This window comes from Neofelis nebulosa, chromosome 2 (genome assembly GCF_028018385.1).
Source record: "Neofelis nebulosa isolate mNeoNeb1 chromosome 2, mNeoNeb1.pri, whole genome shotgun sequence".
Taxonomy (NCBI): domain Eukaryota; kingdom Metazoa; phylum Chordata; class Mammalia; order Carnivora; family Felidae; genus Neofelis; species Neofelis nebulosa.
In genome coordinates this window covers 96,260,166-96,273,471 of record NC_080783.1, presented here as the reverse complement: position 1 = coordinate 96,273,471, position 13,306 = coordinate 96,260,166, and the positions used below count along the sequence as shown (strand labels likewise).

The 13,306-nt window shown below is 44.2% G+C and overlaps 1 protein-coding gene across 6 annotated transcripts in view; it reads left to right on the top strand.

The window, feature by feature from the left end:
- The window catches only part of MGAT5 (alpha-1,6-mannosylglycoprotein 6-beta-N-acetylglucosaminyltransferase), a 337,157-nt gene that overhangs the window by 130,187 nt on the left and 193,664 nt on the right, over positions 1-13,306 (top strand). For all 6 annotated transcript variants that reach the window (XM_058694949.1, XM_058694940.1, XM_058694923.1 and 3 more), the window contains one exon: positions 12,707-12,871. In XM_058694949.1, the coding sequence (XP_058550932.1) occupies positions 12,707-12,871 (165 nt within the window). The remainder of the gene's footprint in view (positions 1-12,706; positions 12,872-13,306) is intronic.

Below are 13,306 nucleotides of genomic sequence, written 5' to 3'. Positions count from 1 at the left end.
GAGATCATGACCTGAGCCAAAATCAAGAGTTGGATGCTTAACCGACTGAGTCACCCAGGCACCCCAGGATATGTGATTTTTAAAAAAAAGCACTTGAGGAACTACTTGGAATGAGAAGGTCAAAGAAGGCCTCTCTCAGGAGGTGTCTATTAGCCCTACTGACACCAGAGGTTGCCGGGTAGGGTGCAGAGGTGGGGCAGAGCTCAGTTGAGGCAGAACAAGTGAGGCAGACGGCAGGGTGTGTGCCTAAGGCCTGCATGCACCCTCTAGGGACCCAACGGACTTGCTGTAGCTGAACGAAGTAAGCCAGGAAACATGTGGAAGGTGGGCCCTGTGGGCTGTGGACCTCAGTGTGATGGGAGAGGGAGGGAGGTGAAGGGGGATGGATGTTCTTGTGAGTGAGCCTGGTCTGCCCCTTCTTGGGGGCTTTGACCCTGCACTGTTATCCACTGTTACCTCCACTATGGGAAGGGAGGTAAGTAGAAAGGAAGTGCTTCCTGTTACCTTAACGAGGTAGGGCTTGCATACCGCAAGCCCTGGAGAAACATGGTAGGGTTTTTGGTTGCAGATCAAGGTGCAGTGGAGCAGTAACTCCTTTGGGCTTTAGGTAGCCCTCATTGACCTGGGGATTCCCATTTCTGAGATGTTAACATCACTTGGGGTTCTGCTCATAGGCTAACGGGAGACCCTCACGGTGATGCCAGTGTGGCTGCCTGAAGTAGCTCATAAAAGGTAGCCCCTGCTCTGTATTGCAGACCGGGGTAACGTTTGGAGAGTTAGAAGAGTCTTTACATGTGTTTCATTCCACCTCTGCTATGAAAAAGAAGATGAAGAAAACTTAGGTTGGATTTCACTGGATATAAAAAAGCCTGTGGGGACACCTGGGTGGCTCGGTCAGTTAAGCATCTGACTTCGGCTCAGGTCATGATCTCACGGTTCGTGGGCTCTGTGCTGACAGCTCGGAGCCTGAGGCCTGCTTCGGATTCTGTGTCTCCCTCGCTCTCTGCCCCTCCCCGACATGCGCTGTCTCTCTCTGTCAGATATAAATAAACATTAAAAAGAAAAATTTTAAAAAGCCTGTGAATGGTGTTTTAAAATTTTACTTATTTGCTTTTTCCTTTTTGCCTCTGTTCCTATAAATAGGATCAAGGGCCTGTTGTGTTGGAGGGCTGGGGTGATGGGGAACACCACCACTGTCGAAGCAACGATGCTCACCCTTGAGGGAAACACACTGATTTGGAGGGACACTGGTAGGCAGAAAAAAAAAAAAAAAAAAGAGAGCTGGGCTGTTTGGTGTGTCTGAGGAGGACGTGATTACAGGGATGTGGCTGGTGTGATTAAAGAAAGGCCTTTTCTGCTTTAAAAAGCTTAGGACCTAAACCAGGGCTCTCTGGGCTTGGGGCTTCTCCAGGGGTGTGTGGTGGCTGTCCCCCCACGTGGCTCTCCCCTCCAGGCTCCCCGCCTCTCCAGAGCCAGGCCCGGTTTCCAAGCACGCCCAGCGAGGCCCCACGTCTGAGGAGCGCCTCAGGGGTGACAGTCAGAGCGTGTGTCTCCGGAAGGGACTGGAGCCTCTTCTGCTCCCCTGGTTGATGAGGCCTGTTGTTTCCTGCTTCACTGTTGCTTCAAGTCCCAGCTTGAGGAGAGAATGTGCATGATGGGGTGTGCCTCTTGGACTCAGGGTGTCCTGGGCCCTGAAATGAGGTTGCTCCCCTTGCCTGGCAGCCTGTCACAATGGCGTGCCAGTGTGGCCACCCTCAAGAGCTGTTGACCCTTCCCCATCTGCCTAGAAGTCACAGCTGTCTTCTGGGACCAGCTGCGTGGTGGTGGCTGAGCGATGCTGGTCCCTGAGAATCTGCCTTTGCTCTTCCATGTGTGTGCCTTCCCTCCCCCCATAGCTCCTCCTCTCCTTCTGTTCTTTCTCTCTTTCATTCTCAGTCTTCATAACGCCTAAATCTCCTATCGGCACATATTCATTGGATTTGTTCATCGTCTCTCTCCCCCACATAGCATGCAAGCCCCCAGAGGGCAGGGGTTTTTGTCTCTCTTGTTCCTGCTGTAGCCCAGGGCTTAGTGCGTACCTGGCACTTTCTAGTAGCCAGAAGTGATTAGCAGCAGCCCCCTTGTCCTCACTCTACCTGTGTGGAACAGTTACAGCTGGGGCTAATTTGAAAGTAGTGTTTTTAGTAAGACTGGGAAACAGAAAGAGATTGCCTGTGGACTGTCTGTCCAGGTGGCTCCAAGTAGCTGTTATGCATGATTCTAACCTGGGGGCAAGTGTTTATTCTGGAAGGTAGTTAGCGTTTATAGGTGGCTATAGAAGGATTCCTTGCCAGGTGTGTGATCTTGGGCAGGACACTGATGTAGTGTTTTGTTTGTTTGTTTGTTTTTTAATTTTTAATGCTTGTTTATTTTTGAGAGAAGAAGGAGACAGAGTGTGATCAGGGGTGGGGCAGAGAGAGAGAGGGAGACATAGAATCTGAAGCAGGCTCCAGGCTCTGAGCTGTCAGCACAGAGCCTGATGCGGGGCTCCAACCTACAAACTGCCAGATCATGACCTGAGCTGAAGTCGGATGCTTAACTGACTGAGCCACCCAGGCGCCCCGGTAAATGAGGTTTTAAAAGCCTGCTTCCTCTTTTTAAAAATAGAGATATAATAATATCACTTACTTCATAGGCTTGTTGTAAGGATTACATGTTACAAAGCTTATTTAAACGCTTAGATTAGTGAAATGCATTCGGCGTGGTGAATTATCACTAACCTTGGCCTGCATGTACCTACATCTGTTACCACCCAACCAAAATTCTTCATGTGAACCGGACACTGTTTCTGTGTTTGAACACAGGGCTTCAGGAATGTGTTCCTGTAGCTGTCCTCGGCATTTACAGGGGATGACCTGAGCAGAAGTAAGCTCTCCCCAAGAGGGAGGAAGGCAGGCTTGCCACTACCCTCCTTCACAAGACTGGGCAATGCTTGTCTGCTAGAATCACCAGGCAGGCCTGCCTTGGCAGCACCCTTGCTGGGTCCCATGCTGGCCAGGCTCGAGGACAGCTGCCCTGGTCTCCAGACACATGCTGTTTGGCTCCTCCCTGGATCCCTTTTTAAAGCGTGTTCGCTCCACAGAGTGACTTGGGCATTTTGGAAGTGGGAGATGTGATGGTCGTTACCCTGTTCAAAAGAGAAGGCTTTCCCTTGTGGGCTGTGAGATGAGCTGGATTTGGTGAGCTCACTTTGTCTCTGAAGAAGGCATTGCTGTGGGTCCTGTTCCTGGTACAGGAGGTGAGGGAGAGGGAGTAGTGGGCTGTGGCTGCCCTTCCTTGACAGGGAGGTGTGGGCCCACAGGTCAGATTGGGACCCTCCATAGCAGTGGGCTTGACCTCCCAGAGCCCAAGTTCATTTCTCTTCTGTAAAAAGGGCTGAAATGCTTGACTCCTATTATGTGCAGCTGGCTAGATGTCAGGAAAATTGACACAACAGCCCAAGAGTCCATTCTGGATATCTGTAGATTCCATAAAGCACTTGATATCGTCAACAGTCCTAGATAAGATCTTTTCTCAGATTCCGCTGCCTAGAAAGTTCCTTGAAATACTAGCGACACCCACTGTAGCACCTCAGGAATAACATTTGCTTCTGGTATGCACTGGACTCAAAGCTTAAAGTGTGTCCTTGCAGCCTAACCCGGAGAGAGCAGTAGTCAGCAATACTGAGCATCTGAGACATGGTGTGGGTGCCTGTGACAGCTACGGGAAGAGGGCATGTTTGTGACTTTAAGTACAGGTGGGTTACCCACCAGGTGGCTTTAAGAATTCAAATGGGAGGGGCTCCTGGGTGGCTCAGTCGGTTAAGCTTCAGACTTTGGCTCAGGTCATGATCTCTCCGTTCATGGGTTTGAGCCCTGCATCAGGCTCTGAGCCTGGAGCCTGCTTCAGATTCTCTGTCTCCCTCTGTCTCTGCCACTCCCCCACTCACACTCTGTGTCTCTCTCTGCCTCTCAAAAATGAATAAATGTTAAAAAATAAAAATAAAAAAGAATTCAAATAGAAGGCAGTGAGGGTCAGTCACTGAAATGTTTCCGGAGGTGTCTTCTTACCTGACATCAGGTCTTGGGGCCACTATCTTTGAGTTGTAAGGGTAGAACTCACTGCACTATATGTATTTTCAAATAGCTTTTTTTTTTATGCCTTCATGATTGTCAGAGTACAGTGAATATTCATATAAAACTGAGGGCACGTAGACTGGAGGTAATGAAAAACCTTGGACTCTTTTCGGCACTTAACCTGGGTAGGCTTGTTTTCTCTCCTAACGTGAAAGAAGAAAAGTTCATTTTCAGCTTGTGCAGCTGTTTGAGTCACCATTTCCAAATGATTCAGCACAAGATAGAAGATGCTGTCAATAAAACACACAAGGGCAAGGATGATCCAAGCCCATTTTTTTAAATGTTTGTTTATTTTTGAAACCGAGAGAACATGAGCAGGGGAGGGGCAGAGAAAGAGGGACAGAGGATCTGAAGCAGGCTCTTCATCGACAGCAGCGAGCCCCAATGCGGGTCTGAAACTCGCCAACTGCTAACCGAGAGATCATCACCTGAGCCAAAGTCAGACACTTAGCTGACTGAGCCATCCAGGTGCCCTTACCATTCTTAGAAATAAAGAAGAATATAATGTAAAATACTTCTCACCTCCAAATCCAGATAAATTTTGATTTCCCTCCTGTCCTTTTTTAAAATGTGGAGAGATACATGCACATCTGCTCATTTCCAAAAAAAAATTGGAATACTTTATGTGCAGCTTTTAAAACTCTTCTTTGTTGTATTTCCTTATGCCATCAGGTATTTTTAATGGCCATACATGTGTTTTTCATCCATCCATTCAAAAAATAATCAGAGAGCTCCTGATGTTAATAGCCAGTGGTGATAAACAGAGATGACAAGACACCTGCTCTACCCTCCCTGAGTTCCAGTCCAGTGATTTATTCTCTTATGAATGGATGGACATAGATAACTTAATTTTTTTCTTGGGCATTTAGGTAGTGTCCTGATGTGTCTATAATAAACAACACTACAGGGTCCTTGTATGCGATGAATGGACTGTATTTTGCGTATTACTAAAACTGTATTATCTTTCTGTGGAAAGGTCATTTTAAAATTAAAAATACATAACTGATGAAAGTTGACATTCCTGGCAGTGAGTGGAAGTGAGAGGTTGGGGCTAATTCTTTTTTCATTAGCACCTTCCTTTCTCATTAGCGCCCTGTCTTTGCTAGTTTCTCCCAAGAAGCAAGTGAAGCCGTTTCTTGTTGGCACTCTGCCTCTCAGGGCAGCCTTGGTGAAGAGGGACATGGATTAGGAGCAAGCACAGATGCAAATTATTTTTTGAAGTTCATATGTAAATCCTTGTTCATTGCACAGTTGGTTCTGTGTCAGCGAATCATGGTGGCTGCACCTTAAACATAGCCAATTGTGGCTGTGCCCAGAGTCCTTGATTCATGGGGTTCTATAGATTCTGATGGAGTGCCTTGAGGACAGAGCCTGGTAAAGGTTGGCCTGGAGGACAGCAGGCTGGAGAACCACTGCTTTGGAAGCATGAGCCAAGGGAACGGAGTAGGATAGCATCGGCCCCAAGTGATGCCTTTCTTGATCATTCCTCAATTACTGATTGCCTGGGTGATCTGGGCAGTCGGGGTTTGCTGTCCTGTCTCAACAGCTTTAGCCAGTAGACCTATATACTGATAGACCTTCTTCCTACCAGTAGGACTCCCTTTCTACTGAAATCCCATCTCCTTGGGCTCCAGCTCAGGCAGCAAGTCTAGCTGACAGTGCAATCTCCTTGGCTGTCCTGTTCAGGAATGTGGTAGCATCTTTCAGCTCCTACTCACCCCCTAAAGTCATGGCTTTCTGAATATGAAAACTTAAAGAAGCTGTCAGGGCACCTGTTCTGAGATTTTTGTCGATCTTGCCCTTGATAAAAGCACTTCTGGCATGATAGAAAGCAAAGCTTACTTTCCCCAGAAGGACATTTTATATGTTTTCAATTGCTTTGATCTCATCTTTATCATGTACAGTAAGTTTTAGGAATACAGAATTGCGGTAGTGATGTTGGGATTAAATTTTTATGGCTAAGGCTTTGAAGCACAAACAAAATTTTAAAAGCCTTTTAGTAATTGAAAATTGTAATCCTGCTGAGGACACATTTTACTGCTATAATAACTGTAAAACACAATGATAAATATAAAAATGTTACACTAGAATTTGGAGGAATATATTTGCCCTAATTTCTTTGCTAAGCTCTGTGGAAATTATTCTTGGGTGAACAGTCTTATTGGATAAATGGATTATCATTAAGACTAAAACACAAAATGTTCTAGTATTAATTTAAAATTGCAATAAGACTTGTATTTTTGCAGGTTTAACTGTAAAATGCAAAGGTGAGAAATAATTTCATCACCTACAGAGGTATAATTTCTTTAGCTTTATTGGTGGGAAGACCATAGTCCACTTACTTGGTTCATTCATTCATTTGTTCATTTACTTATGTAACACACACATAACTGAGGACTATCATGTGCCAGTTGGTAAGGATACAAAGATGGGCTTGAAGCCCTGTGTGTTTTATTGACACTATTTTTTATCTTGTGTCCAGCTATCTTAAAATAGTGACTCAAATAGCTGCTTGTTGAAAATGACCTTCTTTCATATTGAGAAAGAAAACATCTCTGTCCAGGTAAAGTGCCTAGAGAGTCCAACTTTTCTGATTGCTTTATATTCCATTTTCATTTCAAGGCTGCAGGTTTGGAAATGGAGACTCTTGATTATTTTTGGTGTTGGGGAGTTGCTCACGGAAGAGTGGCATCAGTGAATCTTGAGGATGGTTGGCATATGATTTAACAAAAACACATGGCAGAAGCCCAGAGGTTAGTCCCAAGAAGTGTGTTCAGAAGCAGCAGGTCAGAGATGCTTGCTTGCTGGCAGGTCCATAGTGGTTCTTAAGAGGCAGTGTGGCATGGTAGGGAAGAGCTGTTGGGTCTGGAACCAGACTGTTTGAGACTGAACCCGCAAGCTGCAGTCACCTGGAACAAATTACTTAACTTCTCTGCTCTGTTTTATCATCTATGAAGTGGAAATGGTAACAGTGATACATTCCTCATACTCTCATGGCAGGACTGCATGTGTTAATCCGGGAGAAGTGCTGAGGACAGTAGCTGACACACAGAAAGAGCTCAATCGATGGCAGGGCAGTGGCAGTGGTGGTGGTGGTGGTACAGGGTCGAAGTTGTGATAGTGACCGTCGGCATCCTTCTCATCATTGTGACTTCCTTTAGTTGTACCATGTCACACAGTCAAAATGGTCACTCTCTGGTAGGTGGCGTCAACAAGAGATAGTAGGTCACCCTTATTGGGGACTGTATTTTAGGAATCAAGAAAGACTATCTTCTTTTTATTTTGACTTTTTTTTTTTTTTTTTTAAGTATAGTTGATGCATGATGTTACGTTAGTTTCAGGTCTATGACTTAGTGGTTTAATGAGCTTATTCGTTATGCTATGTGCACCGCTAGTGTAGCTACCATCTGTCCCATCACGTTGCTGTTACAATATCATTGACTCTATTCCTTATGCTGTGCCTCTTATTCCTGTGACTTACACGTTCCATATGTGGAAGCCTGTGCCTCCCACTTCCCTTCACCCATTTTGCCCATACCTCACCCTCTCCTCTGTGGCAGGTATCTGTTCTTTGTGTTTATAGGTCTGATTCTGCAATTTTGTTTTTCTTTTTTCAGATTCCACTTATGAGTGGAACTATATGGTATTTGTCTTTCTTAGTCTAACTTATTTCATTTAGCATAATACCCTCTAGGTCCATCCATGCTGTCTCAGATGGCATGATCTCATCCTTTGTTATGGCTGTGTAATATTCCTGTATGTGTGTGTTTGTGTGTATGTGTGTACCACATCCTTACCCATTTGTCTATTGATGGGCACTTAGATTGCTTCATAATTTGGTTACTGTAAATAATGCTGCAATAAACATAGGGGTGCGTATATTTTTTGAATTAGTGTTTTCGTATTCTTTGGGTAAAAACTAGTAGTGTGATTACTGGATCATAGGGTAGTTCTATTTTTAAGTTTTTGAGGAACCTCCATACTGTTTTCTAGAGGGGTGAAGCAGTTTGCATTCTTAGCAGTAGTGCACAAATATTACTTTTTCTCCACATCCTTGCCAACACTTACTGTTTGTTGTGTTTTTCATTTTAGCCATTTTGACAGGTGTGAGGTGATGATACCTCATTGTGGTTTTGATGTACATTTCCCTGATGATGAGCTATGTTGAGCATCTTCTCATGTGTTTGTTGGCCATATGCATGTCTTCTTCAGAGAAATGTCCATTCATGTCTTCTGCCCATTTTTTATTTGGCTTATTTGCTTTTTTGTGTTGAGTTGTGTAAGTTCTTTATATGTTTTGGAGATTAACCTCTTATTGGATATATCATTTGCAAATATCTTCTCCCATTCAGTAGGTTGTCTTTTTGTTTTGTGGATGGTTTGTTTCCTTTGCTGTGTGAAAGCATTTTATTTTGATGTAGTTCCAGTAATTCATTTTTGCTTTTCTTTGCCTTGCCTCAGGAGACATATCTAGAAAAATAATACTATGGCCAATGTCAGAGAAATTAATATCTGTGCTCTCTTTCTCTTCCAGGATTTTTATGATTTCAGGTCTCACATTTAGGTCTTTAATCCGTTTTGAGTTTATTTTTGTGTACGGTGTTAGAAGGGGATCCACTTTCATCCTTTTATGTGTATCTGTCCAGTTTTCCCAACACAATTTGTTGAAGAGCCTGTCTTTTTCCCATTGAGTATTCTTGCCTCCTTTGTCATAGATTAATTGACCATACGGTCATGGGTTGATTTCTGGGCTCTGCATTCTGTTCCATCAATACGTGTGCCTGTTTCTGTGCCAGTACCATACTGTTTTTAGTACTACAGCTTTGTAGTATATCCTGAAATCTGAAATTGTGATACCTCCAGTTTTTCTCTCCTTTTTCAAGATTGCTTTGGCTATTCAGGGTCTTCTGCAGTTCTGTACAAATATTAGGATTATTTGTTCTAGTTCTGTGAAAAATATTGTCAGTGTTTTGATAGTGATTGCATTAAATCTGTACATTTCTTTGGGTAGTGTAGACCTTTTAACAATATTCTTCCAATCCATGAGCATGGAATATGTCTTTCCATTTGTTTGTATAATCTTAATGTTGATGTGACAGTTGTGTAATCTACCTAAGAGGGTGCTCCACCAGTGACTGTCACCAGTAACTTTGGGTTAGGGGGCTCTGTCCAGTAGTCCTTGTTGCCTTTTAACAAAAGGCAAAAAGTTGCAAAAGGTTACCAGCCCTTGAGAGACCATCACCATGGGCTAGGCTTTGGGAAGCCCCTGTAGGGAGGAGGGCCGATTCTTTCATTGTTTTTCCCATTGTATTTGTAGCAATGCCTGCAATGCCTCAGGGGCATCAGTGAATTGAGGTCACACATAATGCAAGTTCAGTGACTGTTCTCATACTTCCATTTCCTCTCTACAAAGGGGCAGTGAGGAAGATGAGGGTTGGGAGAATATGCTTAATTCTGTGGTTCTCAAATGGGAGCAGTTGTTTACCCCCCTCCCCCTGGGACATTGGCAATGTCCAGAGACATTTTCTGTTGTAACATGAAAGGATTGCTACTGTCATTCACTGGCTAGAAGCCAGACACCCTTCGGTGCACTGGCCAGCCCTCCACAACAACTAATTACCCAGCCCAAAGTGTCAATAGTGTCAAAGCTGAGAAACCCTGATTTAACCTGTTCTAGAGGTTCAGGGCTTCTGTGTCTAGCTAATCTCAATTGCTGGTAGTAGTTAAATACCATTTTTACCTGTGTGGACTCTGGCTGGTGCGAGAGCCTGCAGGCAAAGAGGCTGGAAGTGGAGGCCATTGCTGTCCTTTATCTGAGGGGTGGTTTCTTAACACTGTGGCTGCTTCCTCGTGGTACCATTGCCCCCATCTGCCTTGCTGGCCCCTGGCAATCTTCAGAATTCTGGAAAAGCAGTTGATGCTTTAGGTTCACTGTAAGAACAGAGCTGGTGGCTGACCCCTGCTGTTTCTGCCAGCTAAGGGTGTGCCAGGGGCAGACTGTGAGTCATGCAGACCGTGGGACTGCAGCTCTTGGAGAGCGAGCTCATGACCCTTTGGATAAAGTGGCAAAGCTCTCTGCATCACTCAGGAAGAGATTTCTTGAGGAAAGATGAGAGCATTTCCCAGAGGAAGGTTTCATTTTTTTGTCTATGTGTATCGCAGGCTGTTACGTAGTGATTATTAAGGACATTTTATACATATTAACTCATTATGCCCATGTAACAACCCCAAAGAGGCAAGGGTTCTTACCACTCTTTTACAGGTAAGGAAATAGGAGTGGAGAATGAGGACATAAACTCAGAAACCTTGGCTCCAGAGTCTGGGCCCTTAATCACAATGGTACGGGTGAAAGACACTGAATTTCACACTTGGTTTCTTCTTCTGCCCTCGCGCTTGACTTTTGGCTGGGCCAGTGAGGCAGCCGGGAATTAGGCCAGCCTGACTCAAGTCCCCATTCTGGTTTATTATTTCTATAGCTGTGAGCATGTTATTTCATGTTCTTATCTGTAAAATGAAGTCATTTTACCTCACCTACCTCACGGAGAAGGGGGTTTCTTAGATTTGCGTGTGGCTTGCAATGGGCATTTGGGAAACATTAGTTCCCTTCTGCCCTTCTCGATTATAATGATATTTTTAGCTCTGTTGCTCTAATGTTGTGGCCAGCTTCTTCTTACCTGTAGGAAGTATACATGCTGAAGAGCAAAAAAATAGGCCCGCTCTGGTGTTTGTTAGAATGAACCGACGAATCACTCCAGAAGTTAACAGGGTGAACAAGTCTAATGTTCAGTTTGGGGAGGGTGGTGGGGAGACCATGCTTCTGCCCAGCACAGAACACCTAGCTTCCAGGATGAAGGTGTAGGCTTGGTTTCTGCTGGTAATTTTTAATCCGCTCCAGCCATGCCTCCCATCTGTAAACCACTAAGAAACACAAACTTCCATGCTAATGATATACCTTTGCTTCCATTCTGATGACTTTCCTGTCCCCTTGGCAAAATGGGACTGCCCGAGTGCCTCGCGGCCGGGGTTCAACGTCATTTGGCTGTGTTCTGGGGTTGGTGAATTGATCTGGTGTATACTTCTTTCCTGGCCAGGTGAGATTACCTGCTCGGCTCAAGTTCACCCTGTTCCTAGTAGGAGGGGAAGTGGCAACCTTGCGTTTGTCCCTGTTTAGGACTTTGCACATCCTACTACCCACATCATGCACTTCTCCCCTGGACGGCTCCCAGTTCATTAATGAGGCCCGATTCTATTCACATGGGTGGCTGGTCTGTTGTCCTTCTGACTTCCTCACATGTACAAGTCAATATCTTTCTTTAATTATGAGTTTCCAGAGAAGAGAAGCTAAATTAATCTTGTACATGTGGAATACCTTGTGTACAAACTTAGTAAACATTTACGTATACATGAGGATAAAGTGTCTGTAGTTTGTCCAGAGAGAAGTGCAGCATTTAACCCAGTCAGATGTGTAGGAAAGGAATCCAACTCTATTTTTTACTTATGTGTATTTTGAGAGAGTGAGAGCATGAGCAGGGGAGGCGCAGAGAGAGGGAAAGAGAGAATCCCAATCAGTCTCCGTGCTGTCAGCACAGAGCCTGATGTGGGTCTCGAACTCATGAACCATGAGGTAGTGAATGAATGACCTGAGTTGAAATCCAGAATTGGACACTTAACCAACAAAGCCATCCAGACTCCCCAAAAGGGAATCAGCTCTTAAATGTAAGCATCGTGAGAAAATAGCCCCAGCATCTGGAACAGTGCCTGGCACGTAGCACTTGTTTCATAAAAATTTCTTGCATGAATGAATCTTGTCTTAATTTAAGTATCTTTCTAAACTTCACTACAGATACCTTTGAGTTACCCAGCATGCCTAGAATCTAGAACTGTAGTTTCTATTATTTCTGTAAGTAACCAACCGAAATAAAGACTTTGCATAAAAAAAAAAAAAAATTAGGACATACTAGAGTATATAGCACTAAAAATAACAATGAAATTGATAGGATGCTAAGTAACCCAGAGTTTTCTCTATCAACTTAGTAGCTGGAATTAATTTTATGTCACTTACTGCCTTACATGGACTGCAGAACAGACTGATTTGTGCTCTCTGGGCCACTGTCATCTTTAAGGTATGGTTTGTTAAGGGGGCATCTGGGTGGCTCAGTCAGATAGGCATTTGACTTAAGCATTTGACTTCAGCTCAAGTCATGGTCTCACTGTTCGTGAGTTCCAGCTCTGTGTTGGGCTCTGTGCTGACAGCTCGGAGCCTGGAGCCTGCTTTGGATTCTGTGTCTCCCTCTCTCTCTGCCCCTCTCCCCTGCTTGTGCTGTGACTCTCTCAAAAGTAAAATAAACATTAAAAAAATTAAAAAAAAAAAAAAGATATGGTTTGTTAGGGCAGATGTTTAAGCAGTACTTTTTGATTGTGCCACCCTTTGTTCTTAATGTCAGAGACAGAGAGGTGGTGGGGGGGAGAAGAGAAAGAGTGAGCGAGCGCATGAGCCAGACAAACATACAAGGGCCAAGGAATTTTTCAACTCTTTGCATTTTCTTTCACAGATCTGAAGAAAACACTTGCTGTGCTTTTGGATAATATCTTGCAGCGCATTGGCAAGTTAGAGTCAAAGGTGGACAATCTTGTAATCAATGGCACGGGAACAAACTCAACCAACTCCACCACGGCTGTTCCCAGCTTGGTAGCACTTGAGAAAATTAATGTGGCAGGTAAGAGCAATTGTCCCTGACATGGAGTCAGACCCTGCTTACAACTGGGAAAAGACTAAAGCAGTACAGTGGTTCTTACTGGTATAAATCCCATAAACGTGGTATGGCCCTGGAAAAGCTCATTTTAAATTTATTTTTGATGAACATGTTAAAACACGTTTTAAGTCTCATCATGATGTGTAATATCTGGTGGTTTCTGTGACACATTTCATGAAATGAGCTCCTGGAATTCACATTTAATGAGGAGATTTGTAGCATGGATAAAGATGAAATGAAACAGGTTATCTGGGAAGCTCATGCCGGTTAGAGGTTCTTTCTCCTTCCCATTTTTATCAGTTTCAAAAGTCTGTTCCATATAATAGACTGTCTCCTTCCTGTTGTTAAAGAAGAGCCACCGTTGTAGAAAATGCCTCCTATGTGTATATGGGGAAATGT